This window comes from Eptesicus fuscus, chromosome 21, assembly GCF_027574615.1.
Source record: "Eptesicus fuscus isolate TK198812 chromosome 21, DD_ASM_mEF_20220401, whole genome shotgun sequence".
NCBI lineage: Eukaryota > Metazoa > Chordata > Mammalia > Chiroptera > Vespertilionidae > Eptesicus > Eptesicus fuscus.
This window is the reverse complement of record NC_072493.1, coordinates 4,998,282-5,024,892: the sequence shown is the minus strand read 5'-3', so window position 1 is coordinate 5,024,892 and position 26,611 is coordinate 4,998,282. Positions and strand designations below refer to the sequence as shown.

Genomic DNA, 26,611 nt, shown 5'->3' with positions numbered 1-26,611 from the left:
AGGAGTGCCAGCCGCTCAATCCAAATGCGATCTGGCAGGCGACAGGCACTCGCGCTCCGCACGGGGCCTGCCAACCCGGGTTTCCATCAGGAGCTGACATGCCACCCGGCGGGCGCCCCCCGCAACATTCTCCGGGCAATCGCCAGGGTTTCCAGCAAGTGGGTGGGTTTTCTCTTCTCTCTCTCTTCTCTCTCTCTCTCTCTCTCTCTCTCTCTCTCCTGGCATGCTGGGATCCCTTGGCTAAAGCATTTGGTCATTTGTACAAGTTGCATGTCTTCCAGCTGCAACCCACCATGCTCAGGTGGTCCCCTGAGCCCACCCACACCTACGTTAGACTGTGGAGGCCGGAATGTGGCCCCGTCTCCAACGGCAGGGTGAGCCCTCGGAGGAGGTTCCTCCAGGCAGCAGGGACGTGCGAGCCTGCTCCAGTCTCCCCCTGAGTCCACTGAGGCTCCCTCAGCCTCGCTGCATCCTACGTGGCTTCCCTCCCAATTAAATTGTCATCAACAACCTTACAAACTTCACCCCACCAGCTCCAGCACACTCCTCGGAACCCTCTAGCAAATGCCACCTCCTCTCTGAAGCCCTCCCAGCATCAGAAGGCATCCGCCCTTCCGTCACCATCGGCAAAGGCTTTGGCTCCACGCAGAGAGGTGCGATTAAATGAAGTATTGGGCAGCCACCCAATAAAACACTGCCAAGGGGGTGGGTAAGGAGCGTTGTCCCTGCTACGTGACGCTGAAAGGGAAGTGAGCAGGACACGGAATAACAAACACGACTGACACCTATGGAATAATGCACGTGTATACGCCCAGATGAGTCCAGAAAAAATCAGGAAGAGGAGCGAGCGACTTCAGGAGGTGGGAGTTGGGGGAGGAGGCGAGAGACGGGAAGGATGTATACTCTGGTGTGTTATTTCAATCCTTTCTCCAGGTGCAAGGGTTCCTTTTCGTTTCTTAAAATATATTTTTATTGACTTCAGAGAGGAAGGGAGAAAGGGAGAGAGATAGAAATATCAATGATGAGAGATAACCATGGATCGGCTGCCTCCTGCACGCCCCACACTGGGGATCAAGCCCACAATCCGGGCGTGTGCCCTGACCGGGAATGGAACCATGACCTCCTGGTTCATAGGTAGACGCTCAACCACAGAGCCACGCCAGCTGGGCCCGGGGTTCCTTTTCTGAGTAGAGAAAGATCCCTCTGTGTGGATGACAAGGCCTCAATGCCATCTTGAGTTTCCACCTGTAACTCACCTTCATGAATGTCATCACGGACCGATCACCGCCACTAACTCTCAGTCTCCCAGGACTTCCTCAAGGACCCACACTCGCCATCCAGAGCCATGCGGGAATGTCGTGGCAGCATGATGGGGGTTTGTTTATGGTACATACAGAAACCCGCCCACGATGAGGTTCTCGGGGTGCCCTGGTCAGATCTGAGCTCAGATGCCTCCCCCTGGCCTGGCTGGCTGGACACAGGGACAGGCCACCCAGGCCAGCACTGGGCCACCAACTCAGGGGACAGGGAGGGGGCAGGACACTCAGGCCTCAGTGGACTGGGGTCAGGGCCTGGGGCAGCTTGGCCAACTGCAGACAGAAGGTTTCCTCATGTGCTCTGTCCCCGTCCTTGGAGGAAAGACGAGGCAGAATAATATGGCCGGGAGTACCGACATCTGGGCCCTTCCGATAAAGCTGCCATCTGATGTGAGAAAAATATATTGTGATGAGCTAATTACACCCTCCATGGCGGGAGGGGGTGGGGAGGGGAGTCACAATGGTGAGACCATTGCCGTGCTGTGTGAAATGTCAATGGATTCGAAATTGTTGGAAAACAAATCTGTTTAGGCACAAAATGATTAAACCTGTCAATTTCCTTCTAATGCCGTAATTATCTCTACTAACACATTACCCGCCCGAGAAGTGCCCACGTACTGCATATGTAATTCAGACACAAGCACGTACCATCCACCTCCACAAACTGCCCGCTGGCCAGAGGGGAAGGCGCTCAGGGGTGGAGGCCGGACCCAGGCTACACCCAGGAAGACCAAGGCGCCCAGCACCGTGTGACCCAGGCCCGTGCGCAAACCATCACGTGTCCATCGTGTTTGTCCACAACCAGGTTCAGCGAGCCTGGAAACAGCGACATTGCGCCGCATAATTGAGGAGTTAATTGCTCCTTTGCTTCATAAATTAAAAGAAAATTAAATTCTTTTAAACTTATGGACCAGAGCCCTAGCCAGTCTGACTCAGTGGATTGAGTGTGGGTCCGCGGACTGAAGGGTCATGGGTTCGATTCCGGTCAAGGGCAGGTGCCTCAGTTGCAGGCTTGATCCCAGCCCTGGTCAGGGTGCGTGCAGGAGGCAACCAATCGACGTGTCTCTCTCACATCGATGTTTCTCTCTCTGTCTCTCCCCCTCCCTTCCACTCTCTCTAAAATATCAATGGAAACACATCCTCATGAGAGGATTAACAAAAAAATAAAAATAAATAAAAACAGTTATTATTATTATTTTTTTAATGCTGTGCCGGAGCTATGGGGCAGAAAGAAGTGAGGACCGAGTGCTGAGGAATGTGTCCGTCACAGACTGGCTGGCTCCCTGAGCACATCCACAGCCTGGGACAGGCTGCAGTGACCTCGAGGGCACGGCATGGACTCCCACGTTTAAAACGTCCCTGTCCTGCATGCCCAGGGAGGAAGACATGGGAATGAACGCGCACCTCTATGTCTTCCGTTAAAATGGCGGCTGAGCTCTGATCGGTGTGGCTCAGTGGATAGAGAATAGGCCTGCGGACTGAAGGGTCCCAGGTTTGATTCCAGTCAAGGACACATGCCTGGGCTGAAGGCTCGATCCCCAGTAGGGGGTGTGCAGGAGGCAACCGATCAATGATTCTCTCTCATCATTGATGTTTCTATCTCTCTCTCCTCTCCCTTCCTCTCTGAAATCAATAAAAATATTTTTTTTTAAATGGGAGCTGAGATGGCTCGTTTGCAAATTACCAAGGAGCGCCCTCCCCGGAGGCCCCCGTGGCACTTGCTCACTGACTGGCAGACAGGACAAGGCCCCCCACTCCCATCCACATGCCTCTGCTACGGACTGCACTCTGGGTGGCTGCCCCCATGCCTGCGCCTGGAGCTTCCTGTTCTCTGTCCTAAAACGAGGCTTTTCGAGCTCGAAGGGGGCTGTTGCCTTTGGTTTTCTGGATTTGGCTAACAGATTCATCCCACACCCCTCCCACCCCACTCTGACGGCTTTGCTGGCATGAACTGCACACGTCTGCTCAGACACCCAACAAAACTTTCTGACCTTTAAGACTGGGCAGGCCTTAAAGGTCAGAAATCCACTCTCACAGCTCTGGACGCTCCAAGTCCAAGATCAAGGCACCTGTCGGCCGGGTAGGCTTCTCGAGGCACCTCTCCTTGGCACGGCCTCCTCCCTGCTGCACTCTCACGGGGTCCTTCCCCCGACAGCTCGCATGCCTCATGGCTCTGGGTGTCCCAACTGCCTCTTCTTTTTATTTTTTAAACTAGAGGCCCAGTGCATGAATTCGTGCACAGGTGGGGTCCCTCAGCCTGGCCCGCAATCGGGCCATTCAGGGCCCGTCTCACCGTTCCAATAGGGCTGATCCGCTCGGGCCCGGGAGGTTGGCTGGCCGCAGGAGGTAGGCTGTGGGAGCACACTGACCACCAGGGGGCAGCTCCTGCGTTGAGCACCTGCCCCTGGTGGTCAGTGTGCATCATAGCTACCGGCTGGTCGTAGGGTCATAACAGTTGCTTAGGCTTTTATATATAGATATGTTTTAATTGATTTTAGAAAGAGAGAAGGGAGAGGGATAAAAACATCGATGAGAGAGAAACCTCAACGATGAGAGAGAATCATTGATCGGCTGCCTCCTGCATGTCCCCCCACTGGGGATGGAGCCCACAACCCGGGCATGTGGCCTGACCAGAAATAGAACCGTGACCTCCAGGTTCATAGGTCAACACTCAACCACTGAGCCACACCAGCCGGGCCAAATTTCCTCTTCTCATAAACGCCAGTGAGACTGGATTAGGGCCACCCTCATGCCCCTTCTATCGGAACCACCTCTTTAACGGCCCCCTCTCCAAACACAGTGACGTTCGGAGGGGCTGGGTGTTGGGGCTTCCACGTAGGAATTGGGGGCCTCTGTTGTTCCAGATGGAAGATGCTCCTGTCTCATCCATGCCAGGCCCCCCATCACCTCATTAGCCAATGCACCTGCTCCCCCGCGTCTCCAGGTGCCGTCCGCCATGCCTTCCTCAAAGCGGGGATCAGAATGGGCACGGAACCCGGGGAGGATGACCCTCCCCAGTCCCACTGCTCTCGGCTGTGGCAGGGGGCCTTGCAGGTAACCTCACCCCACCTCTCCCCAGAGCTCCTTAGGGTGGCAAGACCCGAATGGAAGGCCCAGGGCAGACGCCACCTAATTACCATCAGAAGGCCAGGGCCACGGGTGCCCCCAGACCACGGACAAGGGGTGGGGAGGTACCTCACTCAGGGCCTCTCAGGCCCCCAGCAGAGCAGCCGAGGCCGGCCCTCCCGCTCCCAGCCCCGCCCCCAGCATCTCCTGTCTTCCAGACCCACGCACCCGCCGGCACCCCTTCCCGCCGTGCTGCCCCGCCCGTGAGGAAAGGGGGAGACGTCACCACTTCTTAGCGGTGTGTGTTTTTAAAAATCTATCCACGGTGAGCCGCGGCCCGCCGCTGCCACGGAGGGCATGCCTGCAGCCCGAACCGGCGAATTTGTTAACTGACTGCCGCGTGGAATGCTGCACGGCCATTCTGCCTCGCGTCAGAGCGCCAATTACCGGCAATTAGCCGGCTGCCTGTTCAAAGGCGGCTCCGTTCCGTGTGTAGAGAGAGCCATAGCATGCTCAACGCATCTATCCAGTGGAACAGCCCCCAGGAAATTAACGGGAGGAACGCCAGGAGGGATAATGACAAGGTGTCCGTCACGAGAGGCATGTCGCGGCGGCCGACACCAATGCGGGCGAGCAGTCACCCGCGTTGGGGGCCGGAGACAGGGCAGGCCGCCCGGGTGCCCAGCAACACGAGCCGTGGCTCCCAGCCCGAGCGACGTGTGCCCTCGGGCCAGCCCGGAGAGCCTTTCCCCATCCTTGCACGGGGACCACAGCGTCTGTCCCACAGCCCGAAGCGGGCACCTCGCCCAGAGCCCGGCTGGCGCTGTGGCCACGCCCGGAGGAAGGTGGCCGCGCCTCTGCGGGTCCTAAACTCCATCAGAGCTTCCGAGGCCAGGCCCCGAGCCCGCTGCCCGCCCGGTGGCTGGCGGAGTAACGGGCATGGTGCAAACCACGCTTCCGTGTAATTACCACTCCCCCTCCGGTAACTACCCATGTCCCCGCCCCCAGCATCCCTGGCACGGCGTCCCTAATTAAATCATTAAGAGTCGTGCGAGCCCCTCCGCACAACAAAAGGCGGCCAGGGTCTCCGCGCCACTTTAGGCAGATGCAGCCCCGGCCGCCCAGTGCTCCCCGCATGGACGCGCGGCCGCCCCAGCGTCCCCCTCGCATGCCAGCACATGGGTAAATTAAGATATTCCTGGCCACATCTGCACGGGGGAAATCAGAGCATTACCTGGTCCCCGCCATGTGCCCGCGCCGAGCGGCAGGCGCGGCCCACGCTGGGCGACCAGCTGTCTGCGCGTGTGGTGTGCGGATCACAGCTCGGAGCCAGGGGATCTCTGAGGAGCCCGCTCTCCTATCACAAGCACCTCGCCGCGGGCCTGCTCCCTCCACCGCAGGGCACTCACACACTCCTTCCCCCGCCTTCCAGCTCCGGGCCAGGGAGAACCGGGACCAGGGAGAACCGGGCCGGAGGCCTGGGAGGGGGTCCCCGGTGCCCGCGCGTGCTTGGCCCATCTTCGGCGAGGACGGCGGCAGGCACTGTTCCTGAAACCCCAGCCCAGTTGCCAGGAGAAGGGCGACTGCATTCCTGGTGGGTGTTCCTTCGCCGGGCACGATGGGGACAGGGGCCCTTGTAGAGGCTCCAGCGCCCAAATGTTTCCAAAATGCTTCACAGGAGCACAGACTCCCGCCCCAAACGGAGGCGACGACCAATTCTCCCACACGTGGGCGGAGGCTGCTGGCCAAGGCCCGTGTGCATGTACCTTGGGGACAACGTTCAGGGCCCGACGCGCTCCTGAAAGCCCGAATCCCCCATCCCCGCCCCTGAGACCCGACCACGATGGGCCCTGGGACCAGTCCCTGCTCTTAGACAAGCAAAGCAAGGAAGGGCGTGCATGGGCCGCACGCTGGGCAAACGTGGAGGCGTCCATGTCTGACAAAGAGAAACCCCAAAGCGGGGGCCAGGCCGGAGCCGGGGCTGGGCTGGCAGGAAGAGCCAGCTCCTGGGCATCAGAGGCCCAACAGCCCGGCCAGCGGGGCTCAGTGGTTGAGCGTCGACCTAGGAACCAAGAGGTCACGGTTGGATTCCCGGTCAGGGCACAGGCCCGGGTTGTGGGCTCCATCCCCAGTGGGGGAGGCAGCCGATCCATGGTTCTCTCTCATCATTGACGTTTCTCTCTCTCTCTCTCCCTCTTCCTTACTCTCTGAAATCAATAAAACTATATTTTAAAAAGAAAAGGGAAGGAGAGGAGAGGAGAGAGGAGAGAGGAGAGAGGAGAGAGGAGAGAGGAGAGAGGAGAGAGGAGAGAGGAGAGAGGAGAGAGGAGAGAGGAGAGAGGAGAGGAGAGAGGAGAGAGGAGAGAGGAGAGAGGAGAGGAGAGGAGAGAGGAGAGAGGAGAGAGGAGAAAGGAGAGGAAAGGAAAGGAAAGGAAAGGAAAGGACCCTGCACTTGGAGAAAGGACTGAAATAACACACATGAATACACATAGTTCCTTTCTCTTGGCTCCTCCCCCAGTTCCCTTACCCCTCTTAAAAAAAAACAAAACAGGGGCCCACAACCATGTGGGCAGGGGCGGTGGGGGTGGGGGAAGGAGCTGATCAGGGGCTGCTGCTGGGGCAGGGGACTGGGCCGGGAGACTGTCACCCCGGAGCAGGGAAGGGGGCGACATTTTCAGGCACCTTGAGCTGATGGCCAGCTGGCAGCTGGCAGTGAGTGTGGGCCATGAGAGAAAAGGCGGCCAGGACTGCAGATCATGGCTCTGGGGGGCGTCTGATATCCCCCAGGACAGTGACAGGGAGTGGTCAACAGGGCAGTGGCCTGACAGGACTACAAACGCTCTCGGCTCCTACAGTCGGGAACCACTGGGGACCCTGGCGAGAAGTGTTTCAAGGAGCCTCCTGCTCGCTTTCATGCCTCTGAGCTGTGTGCCCACCATCTGGAATTACCTGTCTGTATCCCTCTAGTGAACTCCTATTCACCCTGCAGAGGCCCAGCTCCAATACCCCTCCTCTTTCAAACCCCCACTGACAGCTCTCTTGCCTCACATATCTATTCCCACTCACACCAACCCAGGACGGCTGACCCCCCACCCCCAGATGACGGTTCCTTTAGGGCCCCTCGGGGGCCACTCGAAGAAAGGCTGAATTCTTCGCCGTTTCCCTCCACCTGGGTAGGAGCTGCTGCAAACTGCTCTACACCAAGCATGTCACACTCGCGTCCCATGGGCTACACGCCTCGTTTATCTGGCCCGTGTTAGCCTTTGAGTTTGACATGCTTGCTCTACACCATCCGTGGCTCCCCGAGTGGTTAAACCCCACCCTAGCCGGTCTCATCAGAGCCCACGTGTGCCATCCTTCCGGGCACCTCAGGGGACCACTCCATCCTCCACTGCCCCTTCCCGACGCCAACGTGCGCTCCGGCGTTTCATCACCAATTGCTTTTAACGTGAGAAGCTTTCCGTAGCTGCACTGCCCCCCTGAAAGCTTCCGGGGGGCAGACAAGGATCCTACTCCTATCTTTGTCTCCCTGGATCCACAGCCAGGACAGAAACTCAGGGACCATGTTTGACAGACAAGTGGGCCCCCTCCCGCTGCCACCGTGGCAGACATTGCCCATCGAGCGCCTATCCGCTCGCCCCGTGATGAATGGTCAGCTCCTGGGACTTGGTGGCTCCTGCGTCTTCTGGGGTGCTGCTCCCCATCAGGAATGGAAGGAAGGAGCTGGGAGATGCTGAGGTGCCTGAGGAAGCCCCCTTTTCTTTTCTTTATTTTTTTTTCCAAATATATTTTTATTGATTTCAGAGGAAGGGAGAGGGGGAGAGAGATAGAAACATCCATGATGAGAGAGAATCATGAACCGGCTGCCTCCCGCACGCCCCCACTGGGGATCGAGCCCGCAATCCGGGCCTGTGCCCTGACCTGGAATCGAACCGTGACCTCCTGGGTCATAGGTCGATGCTGAATCACTGAGCCACACCGGCAGGGCGACGGAGCCCCTTTCTGAGATTCTCCCGGGCCTTCCACTCCCCACAGCGAATCGGGGAAACAAAGGAAAGCCACCACCCCCAAGTTGGGCGTTTCTTCCCAAGGTCCCCCCAACCCCTTTCCCCCGGGTTCCCCAAGATGTGCCCTCACCCCAGCTTCTGGCCAGCCCCCCACCCAAAACCAGACAAAGGGAGAAGCCGGCAGGCGGGAGCCCTGGCGAGGCTCCGGCTGCTTTCCTATCCGCTCACCGATACCCTTTCTCCCGCCCGGCTGCCCGCTCCGCTCCGGCTAAGCCACGCAGCTCCGGGCCTGATCCGGTACCTCTTCCCCAACGCCCAGTCCCTGCGCAGGGTGAGTGTCTGGCTGTGTGCGTTTTGCTCAGTATTAACGTGTTCAATGGAGGACTTTGATTTTTTTTTTTTTTTTTAATCCAGACGCCAGAAGCTGGTGAATATATGCTTCATGGCTCCAGATAAACCTTTTGTTCTTCAGGGGCTGATCAGCTGGTGGAGCTGCACGAGGAGCAGGGGAAGGAATTCGCAGGGGCTCAGCGGTTTCAAAAAGTCAAATTACCTCTGTGCCCGAGCAGGGCTGATCAGTTAAATGAAAAAATATATATACAGGCGGCGCGCAGCACCGACGCGGCTGCACTGTTAATGAAGCCCAGTAGTGATGACACCGGAGCCGGGGCGCGGCCGTGGGGTAATTACTTGGCGCCCACACAGCTGAGTTCCACCGATGCATTATTAACAGCGCATTCCTCGCCGTCACGAGAGCCGGGCAGGGTGGCTCCGCGGACCCGGGCGCCCGCCATGCGCGGCCTGGCGCCAACACGAGGGAGTGTGTCCACAAAAGCTCAGCCAAGGTCGGGGACATTCCAGCGACACCTGTGCAGGGAGGGAGCGGGGAGGGGCAAAGGGGATCTCTATATGCTTATATCTCTCTCTGGTCCACGCCGACCTGGCCGGGGAGGTCTCCTTTCCCAGCACAACGTGCTCGGAGGAAGGCAGCCTGGGAAACGATGGAGTCAGACACACCGATTCCCGCTGCAGATCCGGGAGGCCGCCCCGGAGGAGAATCACAGTGGAAACCGGTCCCTTAATTCTCCTGCAGCCTGGCTCCAACCGCCCGCAGCCCTGCGCTCACCTGGCTGGTGTCTGGGGGTGCGCCTCCCAACCTAAGCACGCTGCGTGGCTGGGCTCCCCCCCTCCCCCCGCTTGGCTCTGCCAGGCAGCCCCCTGCCCAGCCCCGCTCCCGAGCCAGGGTGCTCCCTCGGGCCACATCCCCGGGACGGCCAGCTGCCTGGCCAGCTGCCTGGGAGGCCAAGGGTCTTCAGGAGGGGGTCAGCCACAGCCCCGTGGTCTTGCTCCCAGCTCACCCCAATCAGAGGCAGGACAAAGTCACCTGAGCCGCTGCCACGCGGGGCCGCACGGACCCTTTCGGGCGAGCCTTTCTGTGTGTGAGTCACACGTCAATGACGGTCACTTCCTCACTGAGAGGCCACTGTCCCGCACACACGGCAGACTTCGACACAGCGTTTTCAAACGGCGCTTACGTGTGTGGGGACACGGGGAGCGGAGTGGCACACAGGTGCCCCAGGCCGCAGGCGACCGAGGGGAGCCTGGTGGGGAGCCGGGCCCGGCTTCCCGTGGTCTTCCCCTCGGCTCCGCTTCCCCGGAAGCGTCTGTTTCAAGGTGACCCTGCTTCAGCGTGCGCCCCGCGCCCCGCCCGCCCCTGGAACCGGGGCCTCCCAGTAATTAACACCCGCCGCTGATGAGGCCCAGCTGGTAAGCTGAAGTGGTGCCAGCATCCTCCACGCAGCAGCCTGGCTCCCGCCGTGGGCACGCCCCCCGCCCCCCGCCCCCGCCATGGCCTCGCTGGCCACCGCCCCGGGGGACAAGGCGACCGTCACCCACGCGGCACGACGTTCCCCAGGAAGAGGTTTGTAACTGACACGCCAACGGCTCCCACCGGGGATTCAAACCGCGGCACTTCCGAGCCGGGAACACCACGCAGCCACTGAACGTGGAGGAGGACAGGCGTGTGTGCGGACACGCGACATTAAAACGCACACGGCGGAGGGGACAGGTGACAGGGCGGTACCAACATTGTAACTCCACGCGAGATAAACAGGTGCGTGAGCGGGCGCAGTGTTCCCAGGCGTACGAGGGAGCGGAAACGGGGCCGTAGTCGGGCGGTCGGAGGTCAGGGCCCAGGGTGCCCCAGGGACCGGGCGGGGACACGAGGTGGCATTCTGGGCCCAGGTGACCCAGGTCAGGACCTGCGCTGCTGGCCTCCCTGTGGGGAACTGGGGAAGCTGTGCTGTGACGGGGAGCTTTTCTGCGTGTGAGTTACACACCAGTGACAGCCATTCTCACCGAGAGCCACTTTCCCGTACACGTCCGACTGCGGCGCAGTTTTAAAGCTGCGCTTACACGTGTACCGTGTACCGCAGGGTCAGGGTCGGCCAACGCCAGGTGCTGAGCAGCCGTTTTCCCGGGGTGAGATTCAGGGTGATTTGCTCTCTTCTCTCTGTCTCCGCACTTTTATTTTTCTCGTAAGGAAAATAGATTCCTTGAGGTTTTGGCGTTTTTTTAAGGCTTTTTATCACAGAGGGGCAACTCGCCTGGCGTTATAAGGAACAGGACCGATGAGCAGAAGGGATATGACAACCACCACCACACCCCTGACTCAACCAATAAAGCACTCGCGTGCCGTTTGGGACCTGCATCTAGAAACTTCTAGAAAAACAGAACTCTTCCGCGCCAGTCCCTTGCGGAGTGAACGGTGTCCCCGGCCTGGCCCGTGAGCGGTGAGAGCCAACACGTTAACAAGCAGCTGCTGGGCCAGCTCCTCGGGGCCAGTCTACCTGCTCCCCAGCGCTGGCCGGAGCCGGCACGGCGGCCAGGACCGTGAGACAGAGACAAAGCCGGCCGGAGGGTCAGACACCCCCGGCCAAGGCGTGGCACCCCGTGGCCAGACCCACGGCCCACAGGGCCATCCCCCCCATTTCTTGTTCATTTTGTATCACTTTCTAGCAGGTGGCTCTTAACGCCTGTTTCCCAGTTCACCCGCCCAGTGTCCCCGATGTCCACCAAGGGGGGAGGTTAGCAGGTATTGGGGTAGAAACAGCTCCTGGGGGAGGAAGTCGGTCATTCGGGGGGATCAATCCTTTGCCCCCAACCCAAACCTACATCCTTTACATCGAGATGGAGCTTCATCTAGGGACAGGGAGGCTGTGTGGGGCATGAGCGGAAGGGGGACCCCTGGTGGCGGCCGCAGCCTCCTGAGCCCGTCCCCAGCCATCCTCTCGGACCCCAGATGCATCCTGGGGCAGAACGAAAGCTCGGCAGGGAGCAGATGGCACCCGGAGAGGTTGTGGGGGAGCCTGGCCCTGGGTCCGGCCCTGCCCCCGCTGGGCCCTCCTGGGACTCTCCCCAGAAAGTCCATCTGGGACTCTCCTAGCACCTCCCCTCGGCCAGCTCCCTAACTCTGCCCTGACGTCCAGGTCCCAGGTGCCCCCTGGCTTCAGGCTCTCTGTCTATGACGTGGGAAATCTAGGTCTGCGCCCCAGGCAGTTCCCAGGGAGGGGGGGACGCCTTGGTTCTCCAAGCAGCCCCGAGCCCCCCCTGGGGTGGCCCCTCGAAGAAGGCGGCTCCTCCGGGGACTTCGCCAGGGGCTCCTCGGCATCATCTCCCACCTGCCACGCTCTCCCCTCCCGGGCGTGCTGGGGGGCTGCAGAGCTAATCACAGGACCCCCTTGAGGAGGGCCCCACAGCACCCCCCCAAGGCTGCCCCCTCCCCTGCCGGAGATCAGGATGAAAATGTTGTCCTAAATGACTGGGGTGCCCCACGCCAGGAGAATAGAACCCCAAACCAAGACCACCAGCAGCACAAGGAGTCCTTGAAGAGCCGCTCCCCCAGGCCGCCTGCCCCTCAGCTTCGAGGTGGGGGGCGCCTCCGGGCAGAGGCCCTGGCACTGGCCGCCCCAGCAAGAGGAAGGCGCTCTCTGGATTCAGAGCTGAAGGTAGCCATCTCCCTCTCGCAGACCGCTGGGGGCTGGGAGGCCCGCCCCGCCCCGTTGTCTCCGTCTTAAAAATTCCACACTTCCTTCCCTTTGGAGCTTCTGCCCGCCTCCTCCACCTCCCACCTCCCACCTCCACCTTCTTCCCTCCCCCCACCCCCCCCCACTCCTCCCTCTTAACCCCCTCCCCCTCCCCCTCCCTCCTGCGGAAAGTTTGGGGGAGAGAAGTGGCCACACACCTGTGATAGCACAGCCACCATTTCTCCTGGGCAGCCTGGACCTCACCAAGGAAGGGGCTGGCTCCTCAGCGCAGGGGGGGGGGGGGGGGGGGGGGCGCGCGCGCGCGCGCGCGCGCACACACACACACACACACACACACACACACACCTAGACCCAGAAACACAGCAGAAGGTGCTACCTGTCCCTCACACACATACACACCTGCACATACACAGAGAAACAACCCTACCGATGCACATATGCAGAATCAAATAAACACACAAAACCACAAACACACCCAAACCCAAAACCACAAACATCAAATGCATTGACTACACACGCACGCACACACACGTACACAGACACACACAGACGAGTGCAAGGACATCAAGGAAGACTCCCAGGCATGCAAAGGTAGAGACACAAATAGACACAAATGACACACAAACTCTCAAGGTCACACACCAAACGCCCAGCCCACAGACATCCCCTCCGGCCACTGCAACACGGAGCCTCCAGGGAGCAAGAGGCCGGATCGGCTGGTTATTACAAAACGGGAGCGGTCAGCGGCCCCGGGCATCGGGCGAGGACGGGCAGGGACTCCGGGACTCCGAGGTGGCCTCATTCTTGATAGGGTCCTAAGGCTCCTTCCTGTCCCAGCCCTGGCCTTTTGGGAGACGCAGACAGGACCCTCCCCATCCAGGCTGGAGGGCAGGGAGGCGTAGGGAAGGTTGGGGGGTTCTCCTGGGTTCCTTCCCAATGAGGTAGGTTTCCTGGCCACTCAGGCTCCAGGCGGGGGCTCACGTGGGGCAGAGCGACACTGGGCACCCCTCCTCACTGGCTGCAGACAGAAGCTGAGAATCAAGGTCAAATCTTTGTAACCCAGGACCCAACTGACCTCCCAGCAGCCCCTGCTCCTGCCTGAACCTAAATGTGACAACAGCACCTTCATGCCCCCGCCCCCACCCCCAGATCCCCTCTGACTCATATGGACGGCAGCTTGATATTCCCCAGTACACTAGAGGGACTCAGATCTAAGGATTCTATTGAAAGTACACTCTCTAGACCCTGACCGGATCGCTCAATTGGTTGGAGCGGCATCCCGATACGCCAAGGTTGTGGGTTCGATCCCCAGTCAGGACACATACAAGAAGCAACCAATTAATGCATCAATAAGTGGAATAGCAAATCAATGTTTCTCTCTCTCTCAATTCAATAAATAAATAAAAAAAATTTAAATTACGCTATCTACCAATATCCCGACCCAACAACAGGCTAACAAAATACTAATTTTTGTACCTAATCGGCTTTCAACCAGTAAATCAGGAAACAGACTCTAAAACGGACCCCGGTTCCGCTAACCTTGACCCATCCACCGAAATAGAACTTTGATACCACGCTCGCTTCCTGGAAAATAAACAGATCAATCGTCTTTTCAAACCTCTATAGCATCTCGTCAATATTTTTTTATTACAGCTGAGAATGGATAAATATTTTATTATAAACCAAAAGGCCTAAAATAAACAGTTTGGTAAACAGTTATTACGTTACAAGGAAAAACATCTGTGGCAACTGCTTTCCATGTAATTATTCGTGCGAGCTCACATTAGCGCTCAACGTGAATTTCTTTGGCACTAATGTTTCTACTTGTTCTAAATCTTCCTCCTTGTTGCTATTATTAAAATCTTAAAAAGGTGCCAAATCTTAAATGAAGGGAAAAAAAATGATTCACTAGAAATTATTCATATCACAGTGAGCCGCTACTAAGCCTGGCAGGGGCGCAGTATTTTCGGTGAAATTAACATAAAATATACAACTGCAAATTATCCGGGAAATCGCTATGTTCTTTACGGCGTGCTTTTACGTTCGGAAAGAAATGTTCGCACCACAGCCACACACAGCTCCATTCCCGCAAGTTTTAAAGGGAAAGTGATAGATTTGTCAAAAGGAGCCGTGGCTAACAAATACTATAGCCCGTGGGTGGATGGCTGGCCGGAGGTAATTATCAAAGACGACCTCAGAAACCTCGAAGGCAAGAAAAACAGCCGGAAGCCTTCCTGCCCCTGCGTTCCAGAGAGCGCCTCTCCTCCCTCTCCTCTCCCAGGCCTCGGCGCCTTTCCCTAAACACAAGAAAAACCGCAGCACCGTGGAAAATGCAAATCTCGCTGTAAATATTTTATAAAATTGTTGCATACATCCCAAAAGCTATAGGTCTTAATTGAGAGCAGGCGATTTTTCTAGTCAATATATGGAAATGGAAAAATGCTAATTTGTGTTTTTCTCCTTACGAGAAAAAAAAAAACCCTGGAGAACAGCAAGGCACAAATGCACTCATTTTAATATTATAAATAGAATTTGGCTCCCTGCGTACCATCCCCACAGCCTGGCTTTATCTCCCGGGGCTGCGGAAGGAGCCCTGAGAAGCACTTTCACAGCACCAGGCCGGGAAGGTGACCTCGAAGGACGGCAGGAGGGGGGGGGGGGTGAGGGCATCAGGCAGAGAGCTGGTGCCCCTCCCCCACCATCTGCACCCCTGGGCACTGGCAGGCGGGAGGCCACGTGCCAGCAGGCAGTGCCCAGGGTTCTGCTCCCCCAAGGCCAGAAGCAAGAAGGAAGGGGGCGCCTGGGCTGTGGGGCTCCTCTCTCCCCGTGGGGCTGCCTGGGCCTCCGGCTCTACCTGAGGGTTTCGGGGCTCCCTCCGCGCAGGAGCGGCGTCTTGGGGGCCACCCCCGGAGTAGCTGTGATGAAGGGAGGGCTGGCAAGACGGCAAGTGGCAATTGCCGGTTTCCAAAGTCCGGATGGAAATCAGGGTCTCTGCCACTGATGCCGGAGCCTCCCACGAAGGGGAGCCCTGCAGCCCCCACGTCCCACCCAGGGCCGTACTGTCCGCCTCGCCAGCCACGAGCCACAGCCCTTGAGATGGGGCTGGTCCAGGCAGAGATGCGCTGTCTGCAAAATACACATTGGATTGCCCGGCCGGCGGGGCTCAGTGGTTGAGCGTCACTATGAACCAGGAGGTCACGGTTTGATTCCCGGTCAGGGCACAGGCCCGGATTGCAGGCTTGGTCCCCAGTGTGGGGTGTGAAGGAGGCAGCCGATCCATGATTCTCTCTCATCATTGATGTTTCTCTCTCTCTACCCTTCTCCCTTCCTCTCTGAAATCAATAAGAATATGTAATATATATATATATATATATATATATATTGGATTTTGAAGACTTAGTATGAGAGAAAGAAGGCAAAAACTCTCGTCACTTTTCATTGATGATATGGTACAACCAGTAATGTGGGCACCGGAGTCAAATAAAGAAGGTAAAGCATGTTTCCGTGGGCTTGTCTTTGGTGTGGCTGGTACCATATGTACGTCACACACGTGGCTGCAATCGCACTTCCAGGACAGCGCGCTCTGGACTGCGCCTGGTTGGCGTGGAAAGCCTGCATTGTGGTCACGCGTAGGAGTGCGGCTCTCCAGACACCACGGGGGAGGAGGGAAGGGGGGAGCGGGGGCCGGGGGAGTCCCCAGCGCTGAGGTCCCGAGCTCTGTGGGACTTGGAGTCTGGGGTCTCAGGACCCCATAAATCCGAGCACCTGCCATTCTGACGCTGAGAGAGTCCTCGATAGCGCCACCCAGCGTGTCACGCAGGCTTTGCACCGCACTCAGGAAGACGCCCGGAAACCAAGCCGGCAGAACCAAGAGCTCCCGAGCGAGCCCAGGCTTCTAAAATCTGGGCCAGATGGACACAGTCCTGGGCCTCTTCGCAGCCTCCGTTCTCCACGCTGAGGAGGGACGTGAGAGCCCCCGGGGCAGGGGCACGAAGCCGGGCCTGGGTCCGGAGCAGGAGCCTGTGAGCCCGTGAGCCCGTGAGCCCAGGCGCCCCGGGCGGGAGCGGGAAGGGACCAGCGCGTTTATTACCCGCCAGCTCGGAGATTGACTGCGGCCTCCTTCGCCCACACTGAGCCATTAGCTCGTAATGGCCCGAAGGCTCCCTCGGCCGCAGACCCGCCCGGCGCTCGCTCGGCTCCGACACCGACGATACTAATGACTGCCACGTTCCCGAAATAAATCATCATCGCTCAGGGGGGCTCCGGCCGGGCCCGCGCTCCCGGCTTCATTTCAGGATGTCCCCTAATGCTCAGCGGCCTGGGCCGGGGTCCGCGCGTGGCCGTGCCATCCACGAATTTCTCTGAATCGGTGTTTACAGAAAGAGGGAAGGAGGAAGGGAACCGGGGGGAGGGGGGAGGTAAGAGGTTCTGCAACTCGGATCCTGGCAGTAGGTCCTGCACTCGCAGTTGGAGCCGAATTACTGTTTGGGTGGGACTGAATTTCCCGCTTCCGGTCCTGAACTAGAGATGCTTTGTTCCAAAGTACTTCACAGGGGCCCCCCAAATAATAGAGGGGGGGCCAGAGTCCAGGGCCTCACCACCTCCGTCAGGAAGCCCTCCTGGACTTCGCTAGGCACCTGTCTGAGCACTTCCTGAACACCGCTCTCTCTGGACAACCGATCCCACCAGCCCCCCCTCACCTAACTGCCCGCGCCCCAGTCCCGCTGCCAGGCCCGTGGAGGCCAGGTCTGATGAGGACTTGCTCACCACCCCCCTCTCCTGCAGCAGGGGCCACACAGCTGGGCTCCGGGAGCTTCTCGCGATGGAAGATGCCCGGAATATCCACAGCCCAGGCTGGGGGCTGGGGCACCGAGGGCAGGAGGGGTGGTGCAGGACCAGGACTGCGGAGGTGAGTGGCGGCTCAGGTGAGTGGCGGGTTCCGCAGGAACGTCGACTCCTCGCAGCCTCACCCAAGCCCACCTGCCCGGAAAGCACGGCCGGGGCAGCAGCCTCCGCGGGCTGGCGAGGACCCGGTTCCTTCTCCGGCCCTGCGTGTGCAGCGGGCGGGACTGCTCCTGCCGACTGGAAACCAGGTCAGGGGAAGCGGGCTGGCGTTTCCGGCGGGGTGAGCGTTCCTCCCAGAAGGCCTCCGCGAAAGTCTCCAAACCGAGCAGGAGAGACAAGTGGGAACCGAGCCTCATTCCCCCGGTGGCCCCGCAGCTGCCAAAATTACTGACAAACTGACCTACAAAGAGAGTTTCTATTTTACGCGCAAACCCCAAAGGTTACCAGCGGAGCCGCCGGCGGGCGCGCGGCACGGAGGAGCGGAAGCGGCCCCAGCAGCGCCCGCACGAAGCCTGGCACCTCGGTTTCACGAAGGAACATGTCCCTGAAACGCCAAGGAGAAAGGAGGGTGGGAGGGGAGGTCACAGCACCCGGGCAGAGGGAGAATCTGGACACACGGAGGCGGGCGGGGCCCCGTGTAGAGGGTGTGCGTGGCGCCCCCTAGAGTTGTGCAACCCACAACCTGCACAAGCGCAGCCCACACACCCAAGTCCCCAGGGCTTCCTGCCACTCAGAGACTCTTGCCTCTAAACAGCACTGGTTTCGTGGGTGCGAGATGTGTATGGCTGCACAGGGGCCTGCGTTAAGGGCCCTGAACTTGGTCTCATAGCTTGATCTTGGAAGTTTTTATTTTCTTTCTTTTTAAAAAAAAAATTTTTTATTGATTTCAGAGAGAGAGATAGAAGCATCAATGATGAGAGAGAATCATGGATGGGCTGCCTCATGCACACCTCCTACTGGGGATCGAGCCCGCACCCCGGGCATGTGCCCTTGACCAGGAATCGAACCGTGACCTCCTGGGTCATAGGTCCACATTCAACCACCACGCCATGGCGGCCGGGCGGAAGTCTTCATTTTCTAACACAGGGCCCTGAATTTTCATTTCGCACAAATGACGGAGCGGGTCCTCCCTCCGTATCTGAGAGCTCCGTGGCCACAGAGAAGAGGGATGAGCTATCCATCACTGAATGCCTTAATCAAAAGAGCAAGGAAATACCCAGCGTCCCTCCTTCCTCACCCTCCAAGTCCTGCAGACGCGGGCCCACTCTGAGGGGAGCCCTGGGGTGGGCCCGGGCACAGGGGGCCTGCGGCAGGAGGAAGCTTTTGATAGCCAGGCCCCCGATGGAGACTAAAGGCCCTTGTGTTTTCTCATGTTATTCAGATGTCTGAGCCGCAAGACCCGGATGTGGGCAGAGGGTAAGAGCAAAAAGCAGGTCAGAGAACACAGGCAGGCAGGCGGGCAGGAGACAGCCACCGTCAGCAACCCCCCGACTGGACCCCCACACCCCTCCCCGCTGACCCTCAACCCAGACACCAGCCGCCACAGACATCACATTGGGTCTGCCCGCGACCTGGGACAGAGCGCCTGCCAGTCCAGGGGACGAGCCCGAGGCTCCCAGAGGCCTGGAGACGGCCCAGCGGGCAGGTGGACGGACAGGCGTCGGTTTTCCGTTCGCTGCCCAACAGGCCACCCGCCGGGCGACAAAGGACATATGTGCCGATGACAAAACTTTCCAACTGCCTGGCGCCCAGAAGAGGAGGCACAAGGGATCCCCCGGAACGGTGCTTCCTAGCCTCTACCCGGTAACGGGGTGAACGAGAGAACCCCAGTAAGACTCCGAGCCCGCGTCCTCACCACGGCGCGATGAGAGGGAGCGGGGGCTGGCGGGGTCCGTGCACGCTGCGTGGGAGAGGCCCGGCTGCGCTCACAGCTGGCACCCCGAACCCCGGGCGGGGCTGTTAAGGGGGGAAGCGACGATGCCCTCTTACGGGAGGTGGGGAGTAAGAAAGGAGGGGAGAGCTGGGTCAAGGCTCCCTGCACAGCTCAGCGCTGTGGCAGGACCGGCCTGACCGGCACCGAACTCCGCAGGGAGAGGCGGCTCCGGGAGGTGCTCCTTGGAGACTTAGAAGGCAAAAAAGCTCCCTCTCTCTCCCTCTCTCTCTCTCTCTCTCTCTCTCTCTCTCTCCCTCTCCCACACACCCACTCTCACACTCTCTCTCCCCCCCACCCACACACACACACACACACACCCCGCCAGGTGGACCAGGGCCCATCCTGCCGCCGAGAGAAGACAGAAAGGACCCCGGCCCGGCACGGAGGGGCGGCCTGAGCAGGGGGTCAGAGGCCGATCTACGCGCCTCCACCGCTCACCGCCCACAGCAAAGCCCGGCCCTTCAGAGGCGCCTGGAAAGGGGTTGAGGGGACCAAGAAAGCACCGAGTCCAGAATGACCGATGCCCCAGGGATGGCCCGGCTGCCGGCCCGAAGGGCCACACCACTTCCCAAGGACGCAGAGGGCAAGCGTTCCTGACGAGGTCCCCGAGGCTGGTCCCTGCCCCCCTGATCCTCCTCGGGCTCCCCAGGGGCCCACAGAGCCCTGAGCAAGGACACCAGGGCCCAGAGCCGACCACTCACTCCCTGGGGGGCCCACCCAGGTCACAGCAAGTTCATTCTTTCAAGGACACGTTCTCAGCCCCCATACCCAGCCGCTCATCCGACAGAGGCTGAGAGGAGAAATGTCCACAGGCGGACGAGGGGGGGGCAGGTCTCCCCCGCAAATCTCCTCCTGGGGGTCTGAGGCCCCCCAGTGCCCTGGGAGGGCTACACACGCCTCGCACATACATGTCCAACACACCGGGGCCAACTCCTTCTCCAGCCACCGGAGGGCCTGCCTCTGCCCAGCGCCCACAGGCCTCTCCCTCAGCCCTTGCTCAAAGGCCCCGAGGAGCACGGGGAGCCTTTGCTGCCAGCATCTGGGGGGCCGGGGGCAGTGGGGGGCTGATGGGAGGTGGGGACGGGTGGCTGGGCAGAGCCAGGCCACGCGGGCAGGAGGCCAGCAAGACAGAGCTGTGCTTGTCCCAAGTGTGTGAAGTGGCTGCGGGGGGGCGGGGGCCTGGGGGGAGAGGGGTGTCTAAAAGCTGGGGAAGCCCAGGGGGGCCTCCTTCTCCGTGGGGAGGGGGACTCAAAGGCGACCCCAGTGCTAAGAAGATTTCAAAAGGCCATCTCCCGTCCGTGAGCTCCACACCACTGCCCGGCCAGCTGCCGCCGGAGAGGGGTGCTGGGGACACGTTTCCAAGGCGACGTGTCTGTGTCCCCGAGTCATCGTAACTCCCGGCCAGCCGGAGGCTGCACAGCCACGGAGAGGCCCCGCTATAAACAGGCCCGTTTAGCGTCCCCCGGGGAGGGCTCCAGCAGCCGGGTCCGCGGGGAGGCCTGCTCAGACCCCAGGCCCCGGGTTTATGAGAAGGCCGCCCAGCTGAACGGGCCGCTCTGCCCGCCCAGGCCCCCTGGTGCCACTAGCGCCAGGCGGCCACGCTGGGCCCGGGCCACTTAGCAGGGGAAGCTGTCCACGGGGACCGGGCCCCAACAGCTTTTCTGAAACTACAGAGCCTCCCTCCGCCCCCGCCAGGGCTCCGGTGCCTGGCTCTCCTCCATTCACACCTCCCACTGTCAGCCCTGCCACCTTCCCAGTCACCAGGGCCGATGGGGCACAAGGCACAAGCCAAATATAGCCTCTCACCTCCCCCTCTCTGTCCCTAGCCCCCACCGTCTCATGCCCTCACCTCTGGGCCAGACCAGGCGGCCTCTGTCCTCCCCCACCCTCCTCAGCACTGCCGCCAGACTGACATCCCTGCAGCACGCAGCCATGTCCAGGCCACATCCTGCTCCAGAAGCTTCAATGGCTCCCCAGTGCCTCAGCCCAAGACACCAGGTTGGGGACACAAAGTATCCCCTTCAAACACAGCAGGGACTGGTGGGGACTGGGACACACAGACCCAGCTGCTGCCGAGCCCCCACACTGTGCCGAGTGGGGTCTCCTCCAGCACGGGCCCTGGCGGGCCACAGAGAGGAAGGGAGAGAGAGAGAGAAACATCCGTGATGAGAGCGAATCATGGATCGGCTGCCTCCTGCACGCCCTCTACTGGGGCTCGAGCAAGAGACCCAGGCATGTGCCCTGACGGGGAATCGAACTGTGACCTCCTGGTTCATAGGTCGACGCTCAACCCCTGAGCCACGCTGGACAGGCAAGGCCTTGGCTCCTTGAGTTCCTGGCTGGGAGGAGGTGGGGGGGCGGGCAGCCTCCTCTGGGAGACGGACGAGTGGCACCTGCACGGGGGGCCTGGCACGTGTGGGCTCAGCCATGGCCCCTGCTCCATCCTCCCCCGCCGTGACCGCCGCCCTTCGCTGCGCAGGGTCTGCTGTGGCGTCTTCCAGGGGACGCGGGAAGGGACAGAGACCACCCAGCATGCGCCTGCAGCTGTTGCTCAGCCGATGTTCTCGGATCAATCAAGTGGGCGTGGCCAGGGGAGGGCGGGCGGTGGGGGGCAGGCTAGACCCAGAGCGGGTACAGCGCCCATGGGGTCACTAGCTCGTGCCTCGTGAGACCTGCTAGTGCATAAACGTCTCGCCTGGGCTGACACCTCAGCTCTGAGACCACAGCTCTTTGCTGCCTGCTCCCCAGGCCCCTGGCTCCCCGGCCAGCAGATAGCATGGCAGAGCAGGTGTGCGTGAGGGTCCCTGTCCCCCTCTGGGCAGGCCCCTGACGCCCAGCCCCCCACTCACACACAAGCCCATCACTCCTTTCACATTACCCACCACCCTAGTCAACAGGAAGCCTCTTGCCCAGCCGGCAGGGCTCCGTGGTTGAGTGTGGACCTGTGAGCCTGGAGGTCAGGGTTCGATTCCCAGTCAGGCCACATGCCTGGGTTGCAGGCTCCATCCCCAGTGTGGGATGTGCAGGAGGCGGCCGATCCATGATTCTCTCTCATCATGAGTGTTTCTCTCTCTCTCCCTCTCCCTTCCTCTCTGAAATCAATACAAACATATTTATAAACTTAAAAAAGAGGAAGCGCTCGCCTGCCACCTGAAGACACCACGCAGCTTCCAGGCTCCCCACAAAGGGGAGGCGCGGCGCCGGAGAGGGGCGCCTCTGAAATCGCTGCGGGCCCATTAGCCAGGCGCGCCCCTCACGCTCACAAGCAGAAGTGTGCGCACCTGCTCGAGGCCCACACCTGCCGACATCCTCATCTGCACCTCCCGACGCCCCTGGACACGCTCTCGGTGGCCGTGACGGACAGGCGGTTTTCTTCCCCGACATGGGCAGGGCGCTTTCAAACGGAGGAAATGAGAAAGCCGCCAGTCCCCCCGTCAGGCCCAGCTCTCAGGGCCCTGCCTGCCCATCCTGGGCCCCTGGCGTCCCCTCACCACGGGGGAGCCCCAACACACACAAGGTCAGGGTCATGGCCTTCGGGGGACCCGCTCCTGGTCCCTGGGATGCTGGGCCCCTGCACCCACTGAGCACGGCGATGCTATATCTGGGGGTGGAGGAGGGGGGACCAGGGGCCAGACTCGCCCTGAGCACCGAGGTGGTCCCTCTCACAGCTGCTGGGGGAGCATGCTGTCAGACAGCCGATTTGGAAAGTGGTCCCACCCACTGAAGGTGAGCCGACTACCAGCCTGTAGCCCACCCAGCCAGCCCTGGAGACGGCCATGGAGAACGGCATGCACACGCTCACCATGACCGACACCTACGGGAACGCTCACGCAGCGCGTAAGGGAAATGACTCCAAACACAAGCTCCCAGGTGCCCATGGGAGCGGGTGGATGGCAATGTGGCCACACGATGGCATGTGACACACCCGTGAACAGGAACAGCGTCCAGCCACAGGTGCTCACGTGAACGGCGAAAGACACCGATACGAATGAGCGGAGCCGGCACGAACTCATTTAGCACCAACAGGCCAGCGCAACCTAAGCTGCTGGGCGCCAGGATGGGGGTGACCTTCTGTGGGGGGGAGGGGGGGAGGGCACGCAGGGGGTTCTGGGTGCAGGACAGGCTGGCTTCCTCAGCGGGTGGCGTACACATGGGTGTGCTCGGTGCGTGAGAACTCATTCCCAGTACCCGTCCATGGTTTGTTTTTATGTTCACAACCATGCAAAGGTTTTTCAAAACTCCTCTGTGGCATGGCCGCTGTTAAGACTATAATGAGCCCTGACCGGTCTGGCTCGGTGGATAGAGCGTCGGCCTGCGGACTGAAGGGTCCCAGGTTTGATTTCAGTTAAGGGCATGTACCTTGGTTGCGGGCACATCCCCAGTAGGGGGCGTGCAGGAGGCAGCTGATCGATGTTTCTCTCTCATCAATGTTTCTAACTCTCTCTCCCTGTCCCTTCCTCTCTGTAAAAAAATCAATCCTATCTAATAATAGACAAATATGCAAATTGACCATACCTCTGACACACCCACAAGCCACGCCCACCATCCAATCAGAGCGAGTATGCAAATTAACCCAAACCAAGATGGCTACAGCCACAGAGAGCAAGGTTTCCTAGGTAACAGAGGAAGCCAAGCTTTCTGCCAGCCATTGCAGGCCTAAGCCTCCACTCAAGCTACAAAGTTTCAATTATAGAAGGTAAACAAATTCAAACAAATGGCGGCAGAATGGAGCTTGAGAGAGCAGGCCAGGGTTGCCGCCAGCAACAGTGGAAGCAAAGCTTTCCGCACACCCTGGCCGGGCCCACCCGCTTAAGGCAACAAAGTTTCAATTATAACCCCAACACAAATGGCTGCCGGCCTCGGAGGGAGCCCCAGGCTTGGCTCCACTCCAGGCTACAAAGTTTCAATTGTAGAAGGAAAATAAATTCCAGATACCAGGACCTCCGCTTGGGTTGCCAGGGGGCGTGGCCGGGCCTGCAAACCACCACAGGCCTCTCGCTCAGGCCGCCCCACACCCCAAGTGAACCCCCACCTGATCCGGGACACACTTCAGGGCAAACTAGCTGGCCCCCACCCCTGTACCAGGCCTCTATCCTATCTAATAAAAGAGTAATATACAGAGTGATCATCACTGCAACACACAATATAGCTGCCCCCATGTGGTCAAAGATCCTGCCCCCATGTGGACACAAGATGGCCACCAGAAGATGGCCAGCAGGAGAGGGCAGTTGGGAGGCACCCGGCCTGCAAGGGAGGGCAGTTGAGAGGGACAAAGCCTGCAAGGAAGGGCAGTTGGAGGTGATCAACCCTGCAGGAGAGGGCAGTTAGGGGTGACCAGGCTGACAGAGGAGGGAAGTTGGGGGCAAACAGGCTGGCAGCAGAGTGGTTAGGGGGTGATCAGGCTGGCAGGCAGAAGCGGTTAGGGGCAATCAGGAAGGCAGGCAGGCAAGCAGTTGGAGCCAGCAGTCCTGGATTGTGAGAGGGATGTCCGACTGCCCGTTTAGGGATCCGACTGCCCATCGGGATCGGGCCTAAACAGGCAGTCGGACATCCCTCGAGGGGTCCCATATTGGAGAGGGTACAGGCTGGGCTGAGGGACAACCCCCCTCCGTGCACGAATTTCGTGCACCAGGCCTCTAGTAAAATATATTAAAAAAAAAAAAAAAAGACTGTAATGAAGAGACTACAAGGAAGAGAAGGAGGGCAGAAGTGATCATCAGGAAACTCAAGACGAGACTGACCCCCACGTCTCCCACGGCAGGGTCCTGGAGAAGGTGGCCACACCTCCACCTATGACCCCGGACAGCAGGACTGCAGAGCTCTGAGCCGGCGCCGCCACCCCCACCGCCCCTCTCTTCAGGGGCCCCTGCCAGGGGACCACGCCCACCCACGGACGGCAAATGAACCCCACGGCTTCCCTCCACACCACCTCTTGGGCTGCGTGGGGCCCCCGGGACGTGGAAAGCTCCCCTCCTGGGAAGGCGGGCTTTTGCGAAGTGCAACCCGCTGGAAGAGGAACAGGGACATGTCACGTGAACCTGTGCGTGTCCTGTTGGGACAATGGGCCTGAGGAAGCCGCCATGCTCCGTGGGAGGTGTGAGCCATTAAGTCCGTTCAACGTCATGACATACGAAATGGAAGCACAAGGGCCCGAGTGCCTGACCGCGGGAAAGCACCTCGTCCCGGACACGGAGGTGAAGCGGCTGTCGGGGTGCGACTGTGATGGGAGCGGAGCCGGGCCTGGAGGCTGGATGGGGAAGGAGCCCAGCTCCGGCCCTCGCTCTCCCATCCGAAATGCCCCGCCACAGCAGCCACGTCCCAGCCCTCGCCCTCAGAGCCGGCCGTGAAGACAGGAACTCATGCCCGCGACCCCAGCGCGGCCGGCGAGCGCAAGCGGCCCCCTTACCGATCATGTGGTTGGCCACGTGGATCTGGATCTCCCGCTCGCTCTCGAAGGTCATCTGGCACTTGATGCACTGGTAGGTCTTTTTCTGTTTGGAAACCGAAACAGGAAGGAGTTAGCCAGGCGGGAGGGAGGGGAGCGCAGAGGCAGGAGGTCCTGCAGCCCTGCTTGGGGTTCCCCGAATGGCTCTGGTCCCCTCGAGTCGCTGTGGGCCGTGTTCTTCCCGCCTGCTTCCGAACCAGCTCTCCAGCCAGGGAAACGGGGTCAGGCTGCATTCCAGAGCAGCTGCTCCCTGCGAAGCCTGCGGGCCTGCCCCCCTCCCCCGCCACGCGTAGCTCACAGCAGGGCCATGCGAGGAAGCTGAGGGAGGCTGCCCGCGGGAGGGTGTGCCAGTCCATCCACCCACCTCCACCTGCCTGCCCTCTGTCTCTTCACCCACCCACCCATCCTCCACCCACCCACCCATCCTCCTCTTCACCCATCCACCCACCCCTCCTCACCCACCACCCACCCATCCTCCACCCACCCATCCTCCTCTTCACTCCTTCACCTACCCATCCTCCTCTCCACCCATCCACCCACCCATCCTCCACCCACCCATCCTCCTCTCCACCCCTTCACCTACCCATCCTCCTCTTCACCCATCCACCCACCCATCCTCCTCATCACCATCACCCACCCATCCTCCCTTCACCCATCCACCACCCATCCTCCTCTTCACCAACCACCCACCCACCCCTCTTCACCCATCCACCCACCACCCCCTTCACCCATCCACCCACCCATCCTCCACCCACCCACCCATCCTCCTCTTCACCCCTTCACCTACCCATCCTCCTCTTCACCCATCCACCCATCTATCCTCCACCCACCCACCCACCCATCCTCCTCTTCACCCATCCACCCACCCATCCTCCACCCACCCACCCATCCTCCTCTTCACCCATCCACCCACCCATCCTCCTCTTCACCCCTTCACCTACCCATCCTCCTCT

General features: G+C 60.0%; 1 protein-coding gene across 1 annotated transcript in view; it reads right to left on the bottom strand.

Annotated features, from left to right (window-relative positions):
* The window catches only part of ZNF423 (zinc finger protein 423), a 154,525-nt gene that overhangs the window by 65,865 nt on the left and 62,049 nt on the right, over positions 1–26,611 (bottom strand). The window contains exon 3 of the mRNA XM_008152348.3: positions 25,620–25,704. Within this exon, the coding sequence (XP_008150570.2) occupies positions 25,620–25,704 (85 nt within the window). The remainder of the gene's footprint in view (positions 1–25,619; positions 25,705–26,611) is intronic.